Below are 13,426 nucleotides of genomic sequence, written 5' to 3'. Positions count from 1 at the left end.
CCTTTTTGTTAGGACTAAGCAAATTGGGCCACCTAGTGGGTGTGAGGGATTTAAAGTAGTGCTGTCAGTCATGAACTATAAAACCCAGGTCCAGAAAAGCACTTGAATGCCTAAGATGAGGCATGGTAGAGATGGTGCATGCACAGATCCACTACTGAATTTGTCCTTCTGACCCAGCAAGTCATGTGTGTAATTTTGAAATTGCTAGTTATAGGCAGAGGTTGGAACATAAATGCTGTGTAAGATATTCAATTTTCTGTAAATATTGTTATTATGCATTGATTGTTACAATAGGAAAAGACTGGAGCAAAGTCTTGCCTAAGTTTTCACAATAGAGCAGTCTACTGAAAGTTGAAAGTCTCCTTCTAAACCTCCCTTTTTAACAAACTTGGAATCCTTCATGTTTCAGTAGAAACCATCTTATTCAGACAACATTTATTGTCTTTTTTGTTTTACTTTGTAGGCTTTATGCAGTTGGTGGTCGAGATGGAAGTTCTTGTCTTAAGTCAGTAGAATGTTTTGATCCTCATACAAACAAATGGACTCTCTGTGCTCAGATGTCAAAAAGAAGAGGTGGTGTAGGTGTAACCACCTGGAACGGGTTCTTGTATGCAATAGGTGGCCATGATGCTCCAGCATCCAACTTAACATCCAGGCTGTCAGACTGCGTAGAAAGGTAATACACTGATGAAGGCATATCCTGCCATGGGATTCTAATAGTGCTACTCTATAGAGTGATTTATGGAAAGAGCTGTAAGTAGAAACCCAATAAAATAGGTGTGTTATTTTTAGCATGAACAGAGGAAACTTACATATAAAAATATGCTGTGTAGTCATACTATGATTCAAAATGTTACCAGATTATTTAAAGCAAATTCTCCTTAATACAATTCATCTAGATTATTTTAACAATCTCATTGAATGAATTATGACTGATAACTGAAACAACTTGGAATTTAATGCTTTTAAAAATGAAGCAAATTTCATGGAGAAGTCTGAATCTATTCATATAATAACTTCCAAAGAAGTTAACAATAAGCTTTTGTGGATCTTTATATATCTAAATTCTTTCTTGTATCCCCTAATGACAGTGGGAAACTGGCATGTAATTCAGTCATTCCTTAATTGGTACGTCTTTATGTAAAGTGATTAATGAATGACTGTATCACAAATTGCAGAAGTACATGTGATCCATAAAATAATTTTAAAAGATAATAAATACTTCATAATTCACTGTATTAAATCTTCACTGGCATTTTAGGTATTTCTGAACTATGCTTTCATTCTCTCCCTGCTCCGCCACCACCAGTTGTAAAACTTTCCTTCTTCCCTGGTATCTCCCAACACTTACAGTAAGTCTTCATCGCCCATATTCTTCTTTTACTAAATTTATTAATGCCAGGAGATATGTTTCACCCTTCACCCCCCAAAAACCCCAAACAAACAAAAAACCACAAACCAAACCAAAGCACACCACAAAAAAATCCACCACAAAAGAGCTGTAGTTTTCAAACTTTCAGAGTCCTAGTAGACCTGGAAATACAGTGTGGCCCATAGCCCTTAACATGTGGAAGTTGCACTAAAAAGACCCCAGAAAGGTTTGCAGATAGGAAGCTACTTCTTAGCAAATACCGAATTTTTAGGGCAATACAGATAATCAGAAGCCCAAGAGAAGCGTGGATGTTAAGAGAAGCAATATGTCAGTGTATTTTTCTACATCAGTGTTCTCTGAAACAAAGCTACAGAACTCATGATTTTAATAAATAGGAATCATCTTATAATGCATTTTGTCCTTGCTCTTTAAGTGAGTTGAAATTGAAGACCATCAAATTCATGAAACTAGTTCCTTGAAAAAAATTAAAGAATTAAGGAATATTAATTTAAAAGATCTGGTTTTTATTACCACACTAAGCTTCTGAATTATATTTTGCAATAAAAGTTGCTATTCCCAGATAAATACAATTGCTTATAGATTATAAGATAATTGGGAAAGTAATTTCTACATGTAGCTTACTAATCACCCTCTTCTATTTGCATATGTGCTTCAGGTAGTGTTTTCATGTTACAGTTATGCTTGCATGCATTTGTGTAATACTTTGACTAGAGAACAGCAAATAAAATTGTTAGAGCTCTTTGTATCTATGCTCTTCATGCAAAAAAATTAAGACTAGCGTCTTTCAAACTTGTTTTTAGCAAGTGTGAAATTAGGATGGCCTCTTAGCCAAATAATTATTTTCTTTTTATAGTTCTTTAGAGCCTTCAGAGCTCTGTAATTACATCAGTTCTGCTGTAAGCATCTGCAGTCTTAAAAAAGATTGTCTCTCTCAGTCAGATTAAAATATATTCCTTAACATAAGTGTAGCATGGAATCTCCTATGTAGTTCTCAATTTGACTTGTAAAGAATGTTGATAACGTTCTAGAACCACGCAATGTTTTTCATTAAGCCATCTGCTGTTTACTGTGCTGATACTTCTGATTTCAAAAGTATTGTAAATTGTCTTAAGAGTTTCCCAATTCATTTGCATAGAATTTTCTCAAACTGTTTTGGGGGTCATATTTTTGAAATTGGTAATCTTAATAATGGTAATCTTAGTACCAAACCCAATTTTACCAGCCTGTGCTTTCATATACAGTAGTTACCACTTAAAACAAGCACTTGCTCTACTGGGGTGTAGCAGCAGAACTGTTTGCGGCATGGTGTGTTTGGTTACACTTAAAATGTAGTAAGAGCAGCTGTATATGTCTGTATTACCATTTGGAGAGCAGCACGAAGTAGGTATCTGGCTAGCAGTGACTGTGTTACCAGATGACTAAAGAAACAGTTTCAAAGGGAAGGGAATTGAGGGGGGAAAAGTCCTTTGAAATTAACACCCAAATCTGTATTTTCCTGTTTTCTACTACCTTGACAGCATCAATTCCAGTACACTTTTTTTGTTGTTGTTGTTGAATTTTGGTAACAGTTTAAGAGCATAACACAAATTATCTTTTAGGTATGATCCTAAAACAGATATGTGGACTGCTGTGGCCTCTATGAGCATTAGCAGAGATGCAGTGGGAGTGTGTCTTCTAGGTGACAAGTTGTACGCTGTTGGAGGATATGATGGTCAAACATATCTTAATACGGTGGAGTCTTATGATCCCCAGACAAATGAATGGACACAGGTATTGTTTCTGATCAGACCATACACTACTATTAATATTGTTATTTCAAATGCCTCTTTTTACAAGGAGAATTCAAATACTCCTTCTCTAAAAAGTGCTTTCTTACTTGTCTGTTGTGAGTCTCTTTTTTTCCTTTGTCTACCATCTTGAGATGACTTATCTTGAACAGACAGTTGTTAATTTCTAATAAACTGCCCTTCTTTTTTTGGCAAGAGTATCGCTATTTTCTTTGGCAATTTCAGCTACTTTAAATAAAATATATTGCCATGTTCTCCAAACTCTCATAAAGGATTCTGTGTACATGGCTTCCTGTTCTGAAATGATAAATGTAGATTAGTTTTAGCTCTAATGTGCCTTTCAACATTGATTTCTTCAAGGTTTTGGTCATTTTTTCATAAATAATCCCTTCCTGAGGTGAATGCTATGTACAGTCTATGCAGCTTTCAGAAAGCCTTTGCCCATTTTTCTTTTTGCAGCTTTAAAATAAAAATAATTCTTCAGTTCATCCTCAGAAACCATTACTTTCAGTTCAGAGCTTGGTTACTTTTATACAGCTCCAGGAATGTGTCTCTCTGTGGGAAGAGCACGCACAAGGGCATCCTGAGCTGACTGTCCTTTGATGTCTAATGCCATTTGAGATACCTAAGGCATCTACATCCACAGAAGGTTGGCAGATACAACACAGAATCTATGGGAGACCAAGGCCCTCCTGGAGTCCAGTTGCAGACCAGGATGAATGTCCAAGCTCATCTGTAATAGCATCAGACCATTATTTAGGCAGCTGAATTTTGAACCACCTGAATATGCTATCCTGGTAATAGCCCCAAATTCGTAATTCAAAAAGAGGACTAAACTACTGTGAATCAAAATCTCTGTTACACAAAAAACTCAGCTCTCCATTTCCCCCCACTGCGTACTGATGCAAACTCTTAAAAAACAAGTCATCAAGGAGGCTTGTCAGAGCTTGGGGCCTTCACTGGTACTGGTAATTATAACCCATGGTATTGTTAGTCCTGCTAAAGAAAACCAAACTGTACCAGAGGACAGAAACTGTGCTTCTCACTATAGCATCTAAATGAATCTCACATGTCTAGGCGGTGACCATCTGTATGTACCTTTGTATCCTTAGCCTTGGCCCTCTATATCTCACTGAATGTCGTGATCCCAGTATGTAGAATAGTGTCAAACCCTTCCCAGGGGGATTTGGAAATATTTGTGCACCTCCTTCTCTCTTGTTATGTCAGCAGTCTGCCACCTCTTCATCTTCACACAACTCAAGAGAAGGTAGTGGAATTTCCTCAAGTGAAGGTTGTCAGAGCCATAGACAGGTCTATAAAAGTCTGTTTTTCCTGGGAAAAAAAAGAAATAGGAGATTTGGCATAAACAGCCTTTTTCATCTTCAGGATAGTCTCTGTACCACTTGGTGTGCTATTCACATACACTGCAATACTATGAAGGTTAAAAGGAGAAGTGGAGTGTTAGAAACTTATGTCCTCTGTTCAAGTCCAGCAGAATCGCAGCAGAAAAGGGTCTTGCCAGAAGTAACTTCTGTTTGCAATTGAAGAATAATGACTGGGAAATATATTCTGATTTCAAGAACTCTTAACAGGGTTTTATCAAATAATCAAGTAAAGAGGAGAGGTTGCCCTTATAATTTGTAGGCATTTTCTGTTTTTGAGAAATGCATTATTTTACCTCCCTTTACTCAGTTGTCTAAGTGTCTAGCTCAGGTATCCAGTTTGTACTAAAACAAAGGTTTCTTTTTCCCATAATACTGAATAATTGAAATTATCAATAAGAATTGCTTGATGTCCTTAGGCTTGCTATTGTTTTCAAAGTGCTTCACTCTGTCATATAAAATATCTTTTCATTTTCTGTGTGTTTGTATACAATTTTGGACCAATTTGTAAGTCATGTTAACAGAGCATGGGTGATATTGTCACTCTGCTGCAGCCATATAATTAGGGGGAAAAATTACTTAAAGCTGACTGCGTTTATCTCACGGATGGTTTGTTTTTTTGCTTACAGGTTGCACCACTGTGCTTAGGAAGAGCTGGAGCATGTGTTGTGACTGTAAAACTCTGAATTATTTTCTCTGGGAAGGTGACATTCTCCTGTGTGGACTCAGAGGATTACTTTTTCCTCAAGCAAACTACCAGTACACCAATAAACACCAGGCGCAGGATATCTACCACAGCAAATTGTTTGGTCTGAAGCTGACATGAACATGTTGTTCTTATGGACCAATATTAAGCACTTTTTAAAAACTTATCTTTGTTACGCATATGTTACAAGAATTCTACTTGTAAGAAAGTCAGCTGCAACCTGCCAGTTGTCAGCAGAGGACTTCTGTTTAGGAAGCACTAAGAAAATGAATGAACTTGATATAATAATCAAATGTTATGGATCCAGGGCCTTGATTTCCCCAAACATGCAGAGCAATGATGCTATAAATGGATATACTTTGATATAATTGGGTCTGTCTCTGGGTGAAACAAGTTATAGGATTGGACCCCATAGATTTAATTTGCCTGTAATAAACACGTTTGGCTATAGCTATCTGAGTGACTACAAGACAGGCTGACAAACCAATGCAAACTATTGTAAATGGCAGGTGTAATGCCTCCCTTGGAAATGAAGTTGTGTATTTGGTGAATCTTTTGCACTTTTTATCATCATTCCTAGTTTAGAGAACTTTTTATTTAACCAAAGACTTATTTTAAATATTGTCTTATGCTAACAGAAACCTGCTATTTAATAATTTCTGACAGATATTTTTGACATCCAGTGTACTTTTTAGATTTTCAAAGTTGTTATGCGAGATGCAGAACATCCTACCTTTTTCTCTGCTTTGGCTCTTGTATTTACTTTGCTATTTGTATGAGTTATTCGAAGAATTCTGAAGTGTGATTAACAATTAACCAATTTAAGTTTAATATTTGCACTTTGGAATTTTTGAAGCATTCCATTACATCTAGACTAATTACATTTTTACATGAGGCTTTGCACTACTATGAAAAGTATAATTTTGTAAGATGAAGAAATTGTCTGTCTTTCCTGTAAGTTTATTTAAAAATGTAAAGGGCCCAATCCTGCAAGACGCTCAACTGCCACCATTTAAGCATGTTCAGCATCTTACAGGAGAGTGACGTGTGCCTCGCAGGACTGTATCAAATTAGTTACCTTATTTAACAATTACCTAATTTTTTCAGATACTTTATAATTTGCCTTTCTCGAGCCCTCTGCTGTTACACCGAATTGCTTTGAACGGTCTACATGTTCTCGGGAGAAGTCTTTTTATATTTGCTTTTACGTGCCTTGTCCCTTATGTTTCCCAAACAGCACCGCGTGTGAAAAACGGGAAGATGTGAACTCATCGAATGTTTTGGGTTTGGTTTGTTTTTTTTTTTTAAGTTTGAAGTGCCCGATACCCAAAGTCCTTTGTACATTTGTAATTTTAAACGTGTGTTTTAACGCTCTCGGTGAACTATTTATTGTTTTAAAAGAAATCGGTGACACTTTGTGATGAAGCTTTGCAGTTGGAATACAGCTGATCTCAAGAGGCTTTGCTGGCGGGTGTGTGCCTTTATTCCTCGCTTAGAGGCCGGTCTGCGTGCCTGCGGTCTAAAAACACTCCTTTCCCTCTGAGTACTGCCCGTACCCCGCTCTGGGAACGGCGGCCTCACGCACAGCTCCTCCCGCTGGGGCCGGAGCCGGGGGCCGGTCTCTGGTCTCTGCCCGCTCCGTCTCCGGGGTAACTGCGGCGCCGTGGGCGGGCGGCGCAGGCGCGGTGCTGGCGCTGGCAGCCCGCGGTGGCCGAGATGAAGGTGGGTTTGGGCGGCCGCGGGGCGCCGGGGCGGGGGCGGGCAGGGGTCGCGGGTCCCGCCCGAGGGAGCGGGCGGGCGGTGGCGCTTGCGGCCTGTGCCCGGGAGGGAGGCGCGGCGGGAAGGGCCGCCAGCAAACGGCGGTGGGGGCCTGGTGTGCTTGCCTGCACTCTCGTGTTTGTTTTTCTTTCTCGTGGAGTGACTTCGGGCGAAAGGCAGCTTAAAGGTTCTCTAGTTCCAACGCCTCTGCGATGAGCAGGGACATCTTCCACTATCCCAGGTTGCTCAGGGCTCCATCCAGCCTGGCCTTGTACGCTTCTAACGATGGGCTGTTCACAACTTCTGTGGGAAACCTGTTCCAGTGCCTCGCCACCGTCACAGCAAATACCTTCCTCTCAATAAGTAATCTAAACCTACTCTCTCAGTTTGAAGCCGTTCCCCCTTGTTCTGTGACTGCATGCCCTTACAAATAGTCCCTTTCCATCTTTCTCGTAGTTTCCCTTCAGGTACTGAAAGCCCACAATTAGGTCACTCCAAAGCTTCGCTTCTACAGGCTGAACAATCCCAGTTCTCTCAGCCTTTCCTCATAGATGGAGGGGTGCTCCATCCCTCAAATCATCTTGGTAGCCTTTCTCTGGACTAAGATTTTATTAAATTTTTTTTTCAAAATCAAACGTAGTTGTCAGATGTAATTTGTGAGTGTGGCATGTGGTGGTTGTATTTTTGCCATTCTTGTGAGTAGAATGTAGATTCAGTGTGAAGAATACCTCAGTTTACATTGACCCAAAAGAAGGAATATGAACCTGTGGCAGACTTGAGCAATGGACACCAGGTGTTGGTGTTTATCTTATGGCATGTGGGGATATAAGTCACGATAGCAAGCTTTGAAACAAACTTGTGGGCTTTATCTTACACCCAAGCTACAGAAAAATATCTGTGGATAGTGTGAAAGGAAAAGGACATTGAGAAATTTTATCAGTTGGGAATCAGAATCTCTTTCTACAGTGTGTTGCCTTGAAATCTTAGCTTTTAAGACCCAGCAATTCAGAGTAACAGAAAGGTTACCTATCTCTTAAGGAGTAATGTTGAGCCTTCTGTGTTTTACAAACTAAGGATGCTTTCTGGTCCCAGACTTTTCCATTAAATTTAGACAACTATTAACGTTGTGGTCTTTGAACTAGAAGGGGAGAGTCTCATGCAATTTTTTTATTCTTGTAACTAAGAGGCAAAAATAATAGTTTTGATAGAGTCACAGTTCTCTATGGAGACACTCAGCACCAGAAACTTCAATTTATTCCGTTCAAATTGAAAGAACTTTTAGGTGGGATTTTGGTACTTTGGTGCATTGGAATCATGCAGAAGTTGTGTTTGGATTGTTTGGGGGTTTTTTACTTCCACTGTGCTCAGTTGCTAACATGCTAAGAAGTTGTAGTATTTTTATATGCTTACAGTTTTAAGATGTATAATTTCCTACTTTTTCTTTTTCCCCCAGCAAGTATTCAGTCTGTATGAAAAAGCTTGGTCTGGTTCCCCTGTGCAGTTTACTTGGCAGAAAACTTTAGGAAATTTTCTTGCTGTAACAGGGTAAGACTGCAACTATTTATTACATTTGTCCATCAAAATTACTGATAAAGAAAGGGAATTATTCTGTATATTAATCTTTTTTAGAGGTGATCGTGCTGTGAAAATTTTTGATCGTCATGGTCAGAAGAGAAATGAAATCAGCTTACCAGGGTAGGTACTAAGATAGGTTTAAATTTTTTGTTGTTGTTTTTTTTCTTCTAAAATGCTTCTCTTCTGGTAGGATACTTAGACAATGTGAGAAATTTGTAGGAAGATATACTATCTCTGGTGAACATACCTGGAAGAGAAGACAAATTATGTCATTAAAATGTTAAAATAGACCTATCATATTTAGAAGGATCATAATGAGGTTGTGTACAATAGATCCTTGCATTCTTGTTACTGTTGATTTTCTAACAGTTTGTTATGGCTTTGCTGAGGAAAGATACTCTTTCGGTTTAGTGCTTCTGTTTGCATCAGTGGCACAAATGTACACATTTGCATTGTTGCTTTAGGCTGAGACAATACTTCTGAAGTGAGTAATTTTTTTTCCAGCTGATCACACTTTGGTTTACATCAAAGAGTGGTATGGGAGTGTACAAGTTGGATTTTCTCAGATTAAATTTAAAAAGTCATGTACTTTGGAAGATATATTGAACTTCTTAAAAGGCAGTCAGACCATAGGAACAGGCTGGATATAAACCTGGGGAAACCTCCCTAAGGAAAAATGGTGTGACATTGGGTCTTCATACTAGTTTGCTCAATAAATACATTTTTATTGGGTACCATTACTACTTCATGTAGGTTCATTTGTGTACTGCTCATCCCTTCTTAGCACTTTAACTGCTCTTAGTCAGCATGGAAATTTTTAATTTAACTATCTGATTAATTTTGATTAAGATAATGCCCTTAGTCAAGGCAAAACTTTCACTAAGTCTTTGAGACTGAAACCTCTAGTCAAGAGTATAACTTTAATTTCCAGATCATCACTTACATAGCCCTGTGTTATTGGTAAATATGAGCCAGCATCACTTAGGTCCCCAAGACATCTAGAAATCCAGTTTTTGCAGTTCATGGTAGTCGCCACCTTGCACCAAACCAGGAGATGCAATTCTCATTGTCTTTACCAGACTCACTTGTATTTCACTGACCATCACATCTTGATGTTTGGGTTAGGTGTCAGTCACAATATGGGCTGGCTGAGTCAGTTCTCTTTGACTTGGTAATATCCATGGCCCAGCTCTTTCTGTGCAGTGTTTTGCACAATGTATGAGAAATGCACATTCTCTTCAGAAAACTGTCCAAAGTGAGGAAAGCTGTGTGGAATCAGAGGTGTACTACCAGAAGAATAATCCCGAGTCTGAATAGCCTCTAACAAACCAGAACCTAACAGAGGACTTCCACTGTCTCTTGAAAATCAAGGTGACAGTATTTCAAGTACTAGAACGTAGGTAGCAGTGCCTTTTATGACCTTCCTCTCAGCCCCTGTCATTTTGATGAAATTTGAGGAGAAGTGGGGTTGCTATAAAACTAGTTTACAGATAAATCTGCAATATGTCATGGGTTTGCAGGGGAGGGGAAAGGAAGGATAGGGACTCATAGTCAGCATAGTTCTGGCTGTTTCTGTGCACTTACAAACACATTTTAACCTTCTTAGTGACTTTTTTTCTTTTCTTCAGTAACTGTATTGCTATGGACTGGGATAAGGATGGAGATACTTTAGCAATAATCACAGACAAATCTAGCACCATATTTCTGTGGGATGCAATCACAAACAAAACAAGCCAAGTAGACAGTGGCATGAGGTAAGACATTTTTTTTTTAATGTGTATTAAAGACTGGGACCGCTGTGACTTGTTGATGTGGAGGCTATATTGCAAGATCATATTTTTATTGGAGTCCTCATAATATATATACTAATTAAACTAACATGCTGCAGTTTGTTACTAAATTCTTTTTAATATGATTTGCTGGGTTTGAAGTGTTTGTTGTGGATGGGGATTTTGGGTTTTACAGGGCGTTTGTTTCTTTTTTGAGTGTCAGCAGTGCCACAGTCTCTAGAGAGCTTCTCTTCAATGTTTCGACTTTGTGGTAGCAGCAAGGATGGATGAATTTTTTGTGTGTCTGCACTGGCTATTCCTTGTCCTAAGTCTTTCACACCAGCTAAAGGGAGCTTAAAAGTAAGGGAAGTGATATCAGTGGTGCTAGGATTTTTTTTTGCCTAGATTTATAAGGAGGCTAAAATGCTATTCACACAGTAGACTGGTTTAGGATGGAAGGAGGTATCTAAGGTTCAAAGCCTTACCTTTCTGAATTTGGGCACAGACTTTAAACTCTTCTGGGGTCTGCATAACAATCAAGCGTTGGGTTAACGAATAAGCTTGGTTTAACAATTAAACTTTGGGCTTCTTTGAGTCTGTTCCGCTAAACTCTCGCATTCAACATAAACATTCTTCCTGTAGGAAAGAGAGTGGAAACAACTCCATCCTGTGTTTGTTAAGATGTATGTTATAGACGTTATATTGTGTGAATGAATAGACCATATTGTACCATTTTCATGTGTAAACAAATACTATGGGGTGAAGAGTAACCTACCAGTATGCAAGCAAAAAAGAACACAGAAGGTACCTAACAGAATGGAGTCTGCAGTTAATTGCAGTTCCTTTGTGATCTTTCTTTCTAATACTGGAGGTAAATTGCTTACTTATATACTGCTTGAGCAGTATATATCAGTGGAAGTCCCTAATCGTTTTTTTGTCACAGTGTTAGCACTAAGACATAAATGCTATGATAATCAGGCTTTTCTGGTATCCTCCCCTTTTTAAAATTAGGAAGGCAGCTCATATGCAAACCAAATATGTATTGGAGGTCATTTCACATCTCAATATCTCAAATTTCTTTCAAATTCTTTTGCATGCCTACCCTGAAATTTAAAAAGATGGGAGGGACTGTGCTAATTAGAAAATTTTGGTTTAAATTTTTTTCGCTTAAGAGGCTCTTTGTTTTTTAACATTATGTGTAGTACCTGTATAGCCTTAAATATACATCAAAATAGGCCTTGCTGTATCTGAAACTTCAGGTTAAAATAGATCTTTTTAACTTCTTTATTACATTGACTAGAACTAGACCTACTCACTTTTGAGTTGGCTAAATGCATAGGGTTATTGAGGTAGGAAAAAAACAATACAAAAAGTGGCTGGAAAATTACCAGTGATTCCATCAAAGACTCTTGATGTTTGCAGACACATTTCCATTTGTACAAGTCATGTTTTATTACCTCATACAAATTTTTATTACTTTTACTATTATGCATACTTTAATAATTCTGATATTTGTGGAGAACATTTGCTTAATTTAAAAGTTCTCCTTGGTCTGTGTGACTCATAGAAATTAAAGACAAATGCAAAATGTCTTACGCAAAATGTTTTGATATATGAGCATGTGAAAGCAATCTCTATTAAACAAAGTAAATTTTTTCTTTGTTTTAGGGATGCAATGTCTTTCTTGTTGTGGTCTCGAGTTGGAACTTTACTTGCTGTTGGAACAGCAAAAGGAAACTTAATCATATATAACCGTCAGACTTCTCGCAAGATTTCTGTTCTTGGTATGGATTGGTTTGAAACTACTCTGGCACATGTGCAAGTGGAATTTTGCTAATATACATAGTTTCCTTTTCAGTTCTCTGTATGAACATGCAGAAAAAAAATGTGCTCATATTCAACTTGCAGCTTCTGGTTTGGTGTACTCAGCAGAGTATTTTTGTAGTATACTAAGTTAAATATATATACAAATACCCAATACTGCCTTACCGCCTAGTGGGAGACCTGTATTATCTTTCTTGCAAAGGATTTGTGTTGTTATTCATGTTGCTAAGTTACCTTTTCTTACCTGCTTAGAGTACCTCTGGGCATAAACGCTAAGGATATAACACAATCCCCAGAAATGTGATGCAAAGCAATGGAAGAACAGGGCCTGTGCTGTTTTGTATAAGGTCAAAAGACTTCCATCTGAGAGCAGAAGATTTTTTGAAAAAAGGCTCTTGCTCTGACAGGTTGTTTCACATTCTGGCATCTGTGTTTGAGTAGCCAAACTGAGTATATTTCCATCACAGATTTTTTTTGGGTTGTGTTTGATTTGTTTTGTATCGGTTTATTTCTTTTTCAGGTAAACACACTAAGAGGATTACTTGTGGCTGCTGGAGTATTGAAAACCTCCTTGCTTTAGGTGGTGAAGACAAAATGATTACTATAAGCAATCAGGAAGGCGATACTATAAGACAGGTAGTATTTATAATGCACATTTGATTTTAGGGTGTACATTAATACTCCTGGTTCCCAAGAAAGCTGGGACCTATGGGAGCTTGTGCCTTTTGAACCCCAGTGCTTTCAAGGACATGGAGCTTTTTTAATATATATTTTATGCTAACATGTCATTAAGATCCAAACTGAGGTCATGTTTTCTTTAATGCTTTTCTTGGTTTTGGTACTAAATGCAGTAACAACTTTGTCCTTATGTGAAATTGTACAGGGCAGGAATAATGCAATTATTTATCATCAGTATGTACTACATTAACTGTTGATTTCTCAATCTGAACTTCTTTCTTGCAGACCTCAGTCAGCTCAGATCCCAGTGACATGCAGTTCTCAGTTATGAAGACTGATGAAAGAGTATCAACTAGGGAAAGCACAGTAAGAAGTCACTACAAAATACTTTAGTTCAAGTGGGAGTAATCTAACAGGATGACTCCATGTGATCTGCTGCCTTTTGTTCTGAGGAAATGGAGCTGACTTCTGTAGGAGAAAGTCTTGAATTTGAGCTGTGTGTTCTGCTGAGCTTGCATTTAGATTTATGAACCACTGTCTCACACAGGGGAATG

At 38.2% G+C, this 13,426-nt stretch overlaps 2 protein-coding genes across 7 annotated transcripts in view; both read left to right on the top strand.

Moving 5' to 3' along the window:
* The window catches only part of KLHL5 (kelch like family member 5), a 49,401-nt gene extending 42,673 nt beyond the window's left edge, over window positions 1-6,728 (top strand). For all 6 annotated transcript variants that reach the window (XM_069014266.1, XM_069014265.1, XM_069014264.1 and 3 more), the window contains 3 exons: window positions 464-676; window positions 2,992-3,163; window positions 5,192-6,728. In XM_069014266.1, coding sequence (XP_068870367.1) covers window positions 464-676; window positions 2,992-3,163; window positions 5,192-5,248 — 442 coding nt within the window. In that variant the 3' untranslated portion in view covers window positions 5,249-6,728. The remainder of the gene's footprint in view (window positions 1-463; window positions 677-2,991; window positions 3,164-5,191) is intronic.
* Window positions 6,729-6,906: 178 nt separating this feature from the next.
* WDR19 (WD repeat domain 19) overlaps window positions 6,907-13,426 on the top strand; it is a 39,338-nt gene continuing 32,818 nt past the window's right edge. The window contains exons 1-7 of the mRNA XM_069014253.1: window positions 6,907-6,990; window positions 8,480-8,571; window positions 8,656-8,721; window positions 10,230-10,355; window positions 12,039-12,154; window positions 12,715-12,830; window positions 13,158-13,238. Of these exons, the coding sequence (XP_068870354.1) occupies window positions 6,985-6,990; window positions 8,480-8,571; window positions 8,656-8,721; window positions 10,230-10,355; window positions 12,039-12,154; window positions 12,715-12,830; window positions 13,158-13,238 (603 nt within the window). The 5' untranslated portion in view covers window positions 6,907-6,984. The remainder of the gene's footprint in view (window positions 6,991-8,479; window positions 8,572-8,655; window positions 8,722-10,229; window positions 10,356-12,038; window positions 12,155-12,714; window positions 12,831-13,157; window positions 13,239-13,426) is intronic.

The sequence above is a fragment of the Aphelocoma coerulescens genome, chromosome 4, assembly GCF_041296385.1.
Source record: "Aphelocoma coerulescens isolate FSJ_1873_10779 chromosome 4, UR_Acoe_1.0, whole genome shotgun sequence".
In the NCBI taxonomy this organism is placed as follows: domain Eukaryota; kingdom Metazoa; phylum Chordata; class Aves; order Passeriformes; family Corvidae; genus Aphelocoma; species Aphelocoma coerulescens.
This window is presented reverse-complemented; position numbering and strand designations above follow the sequence as displayed.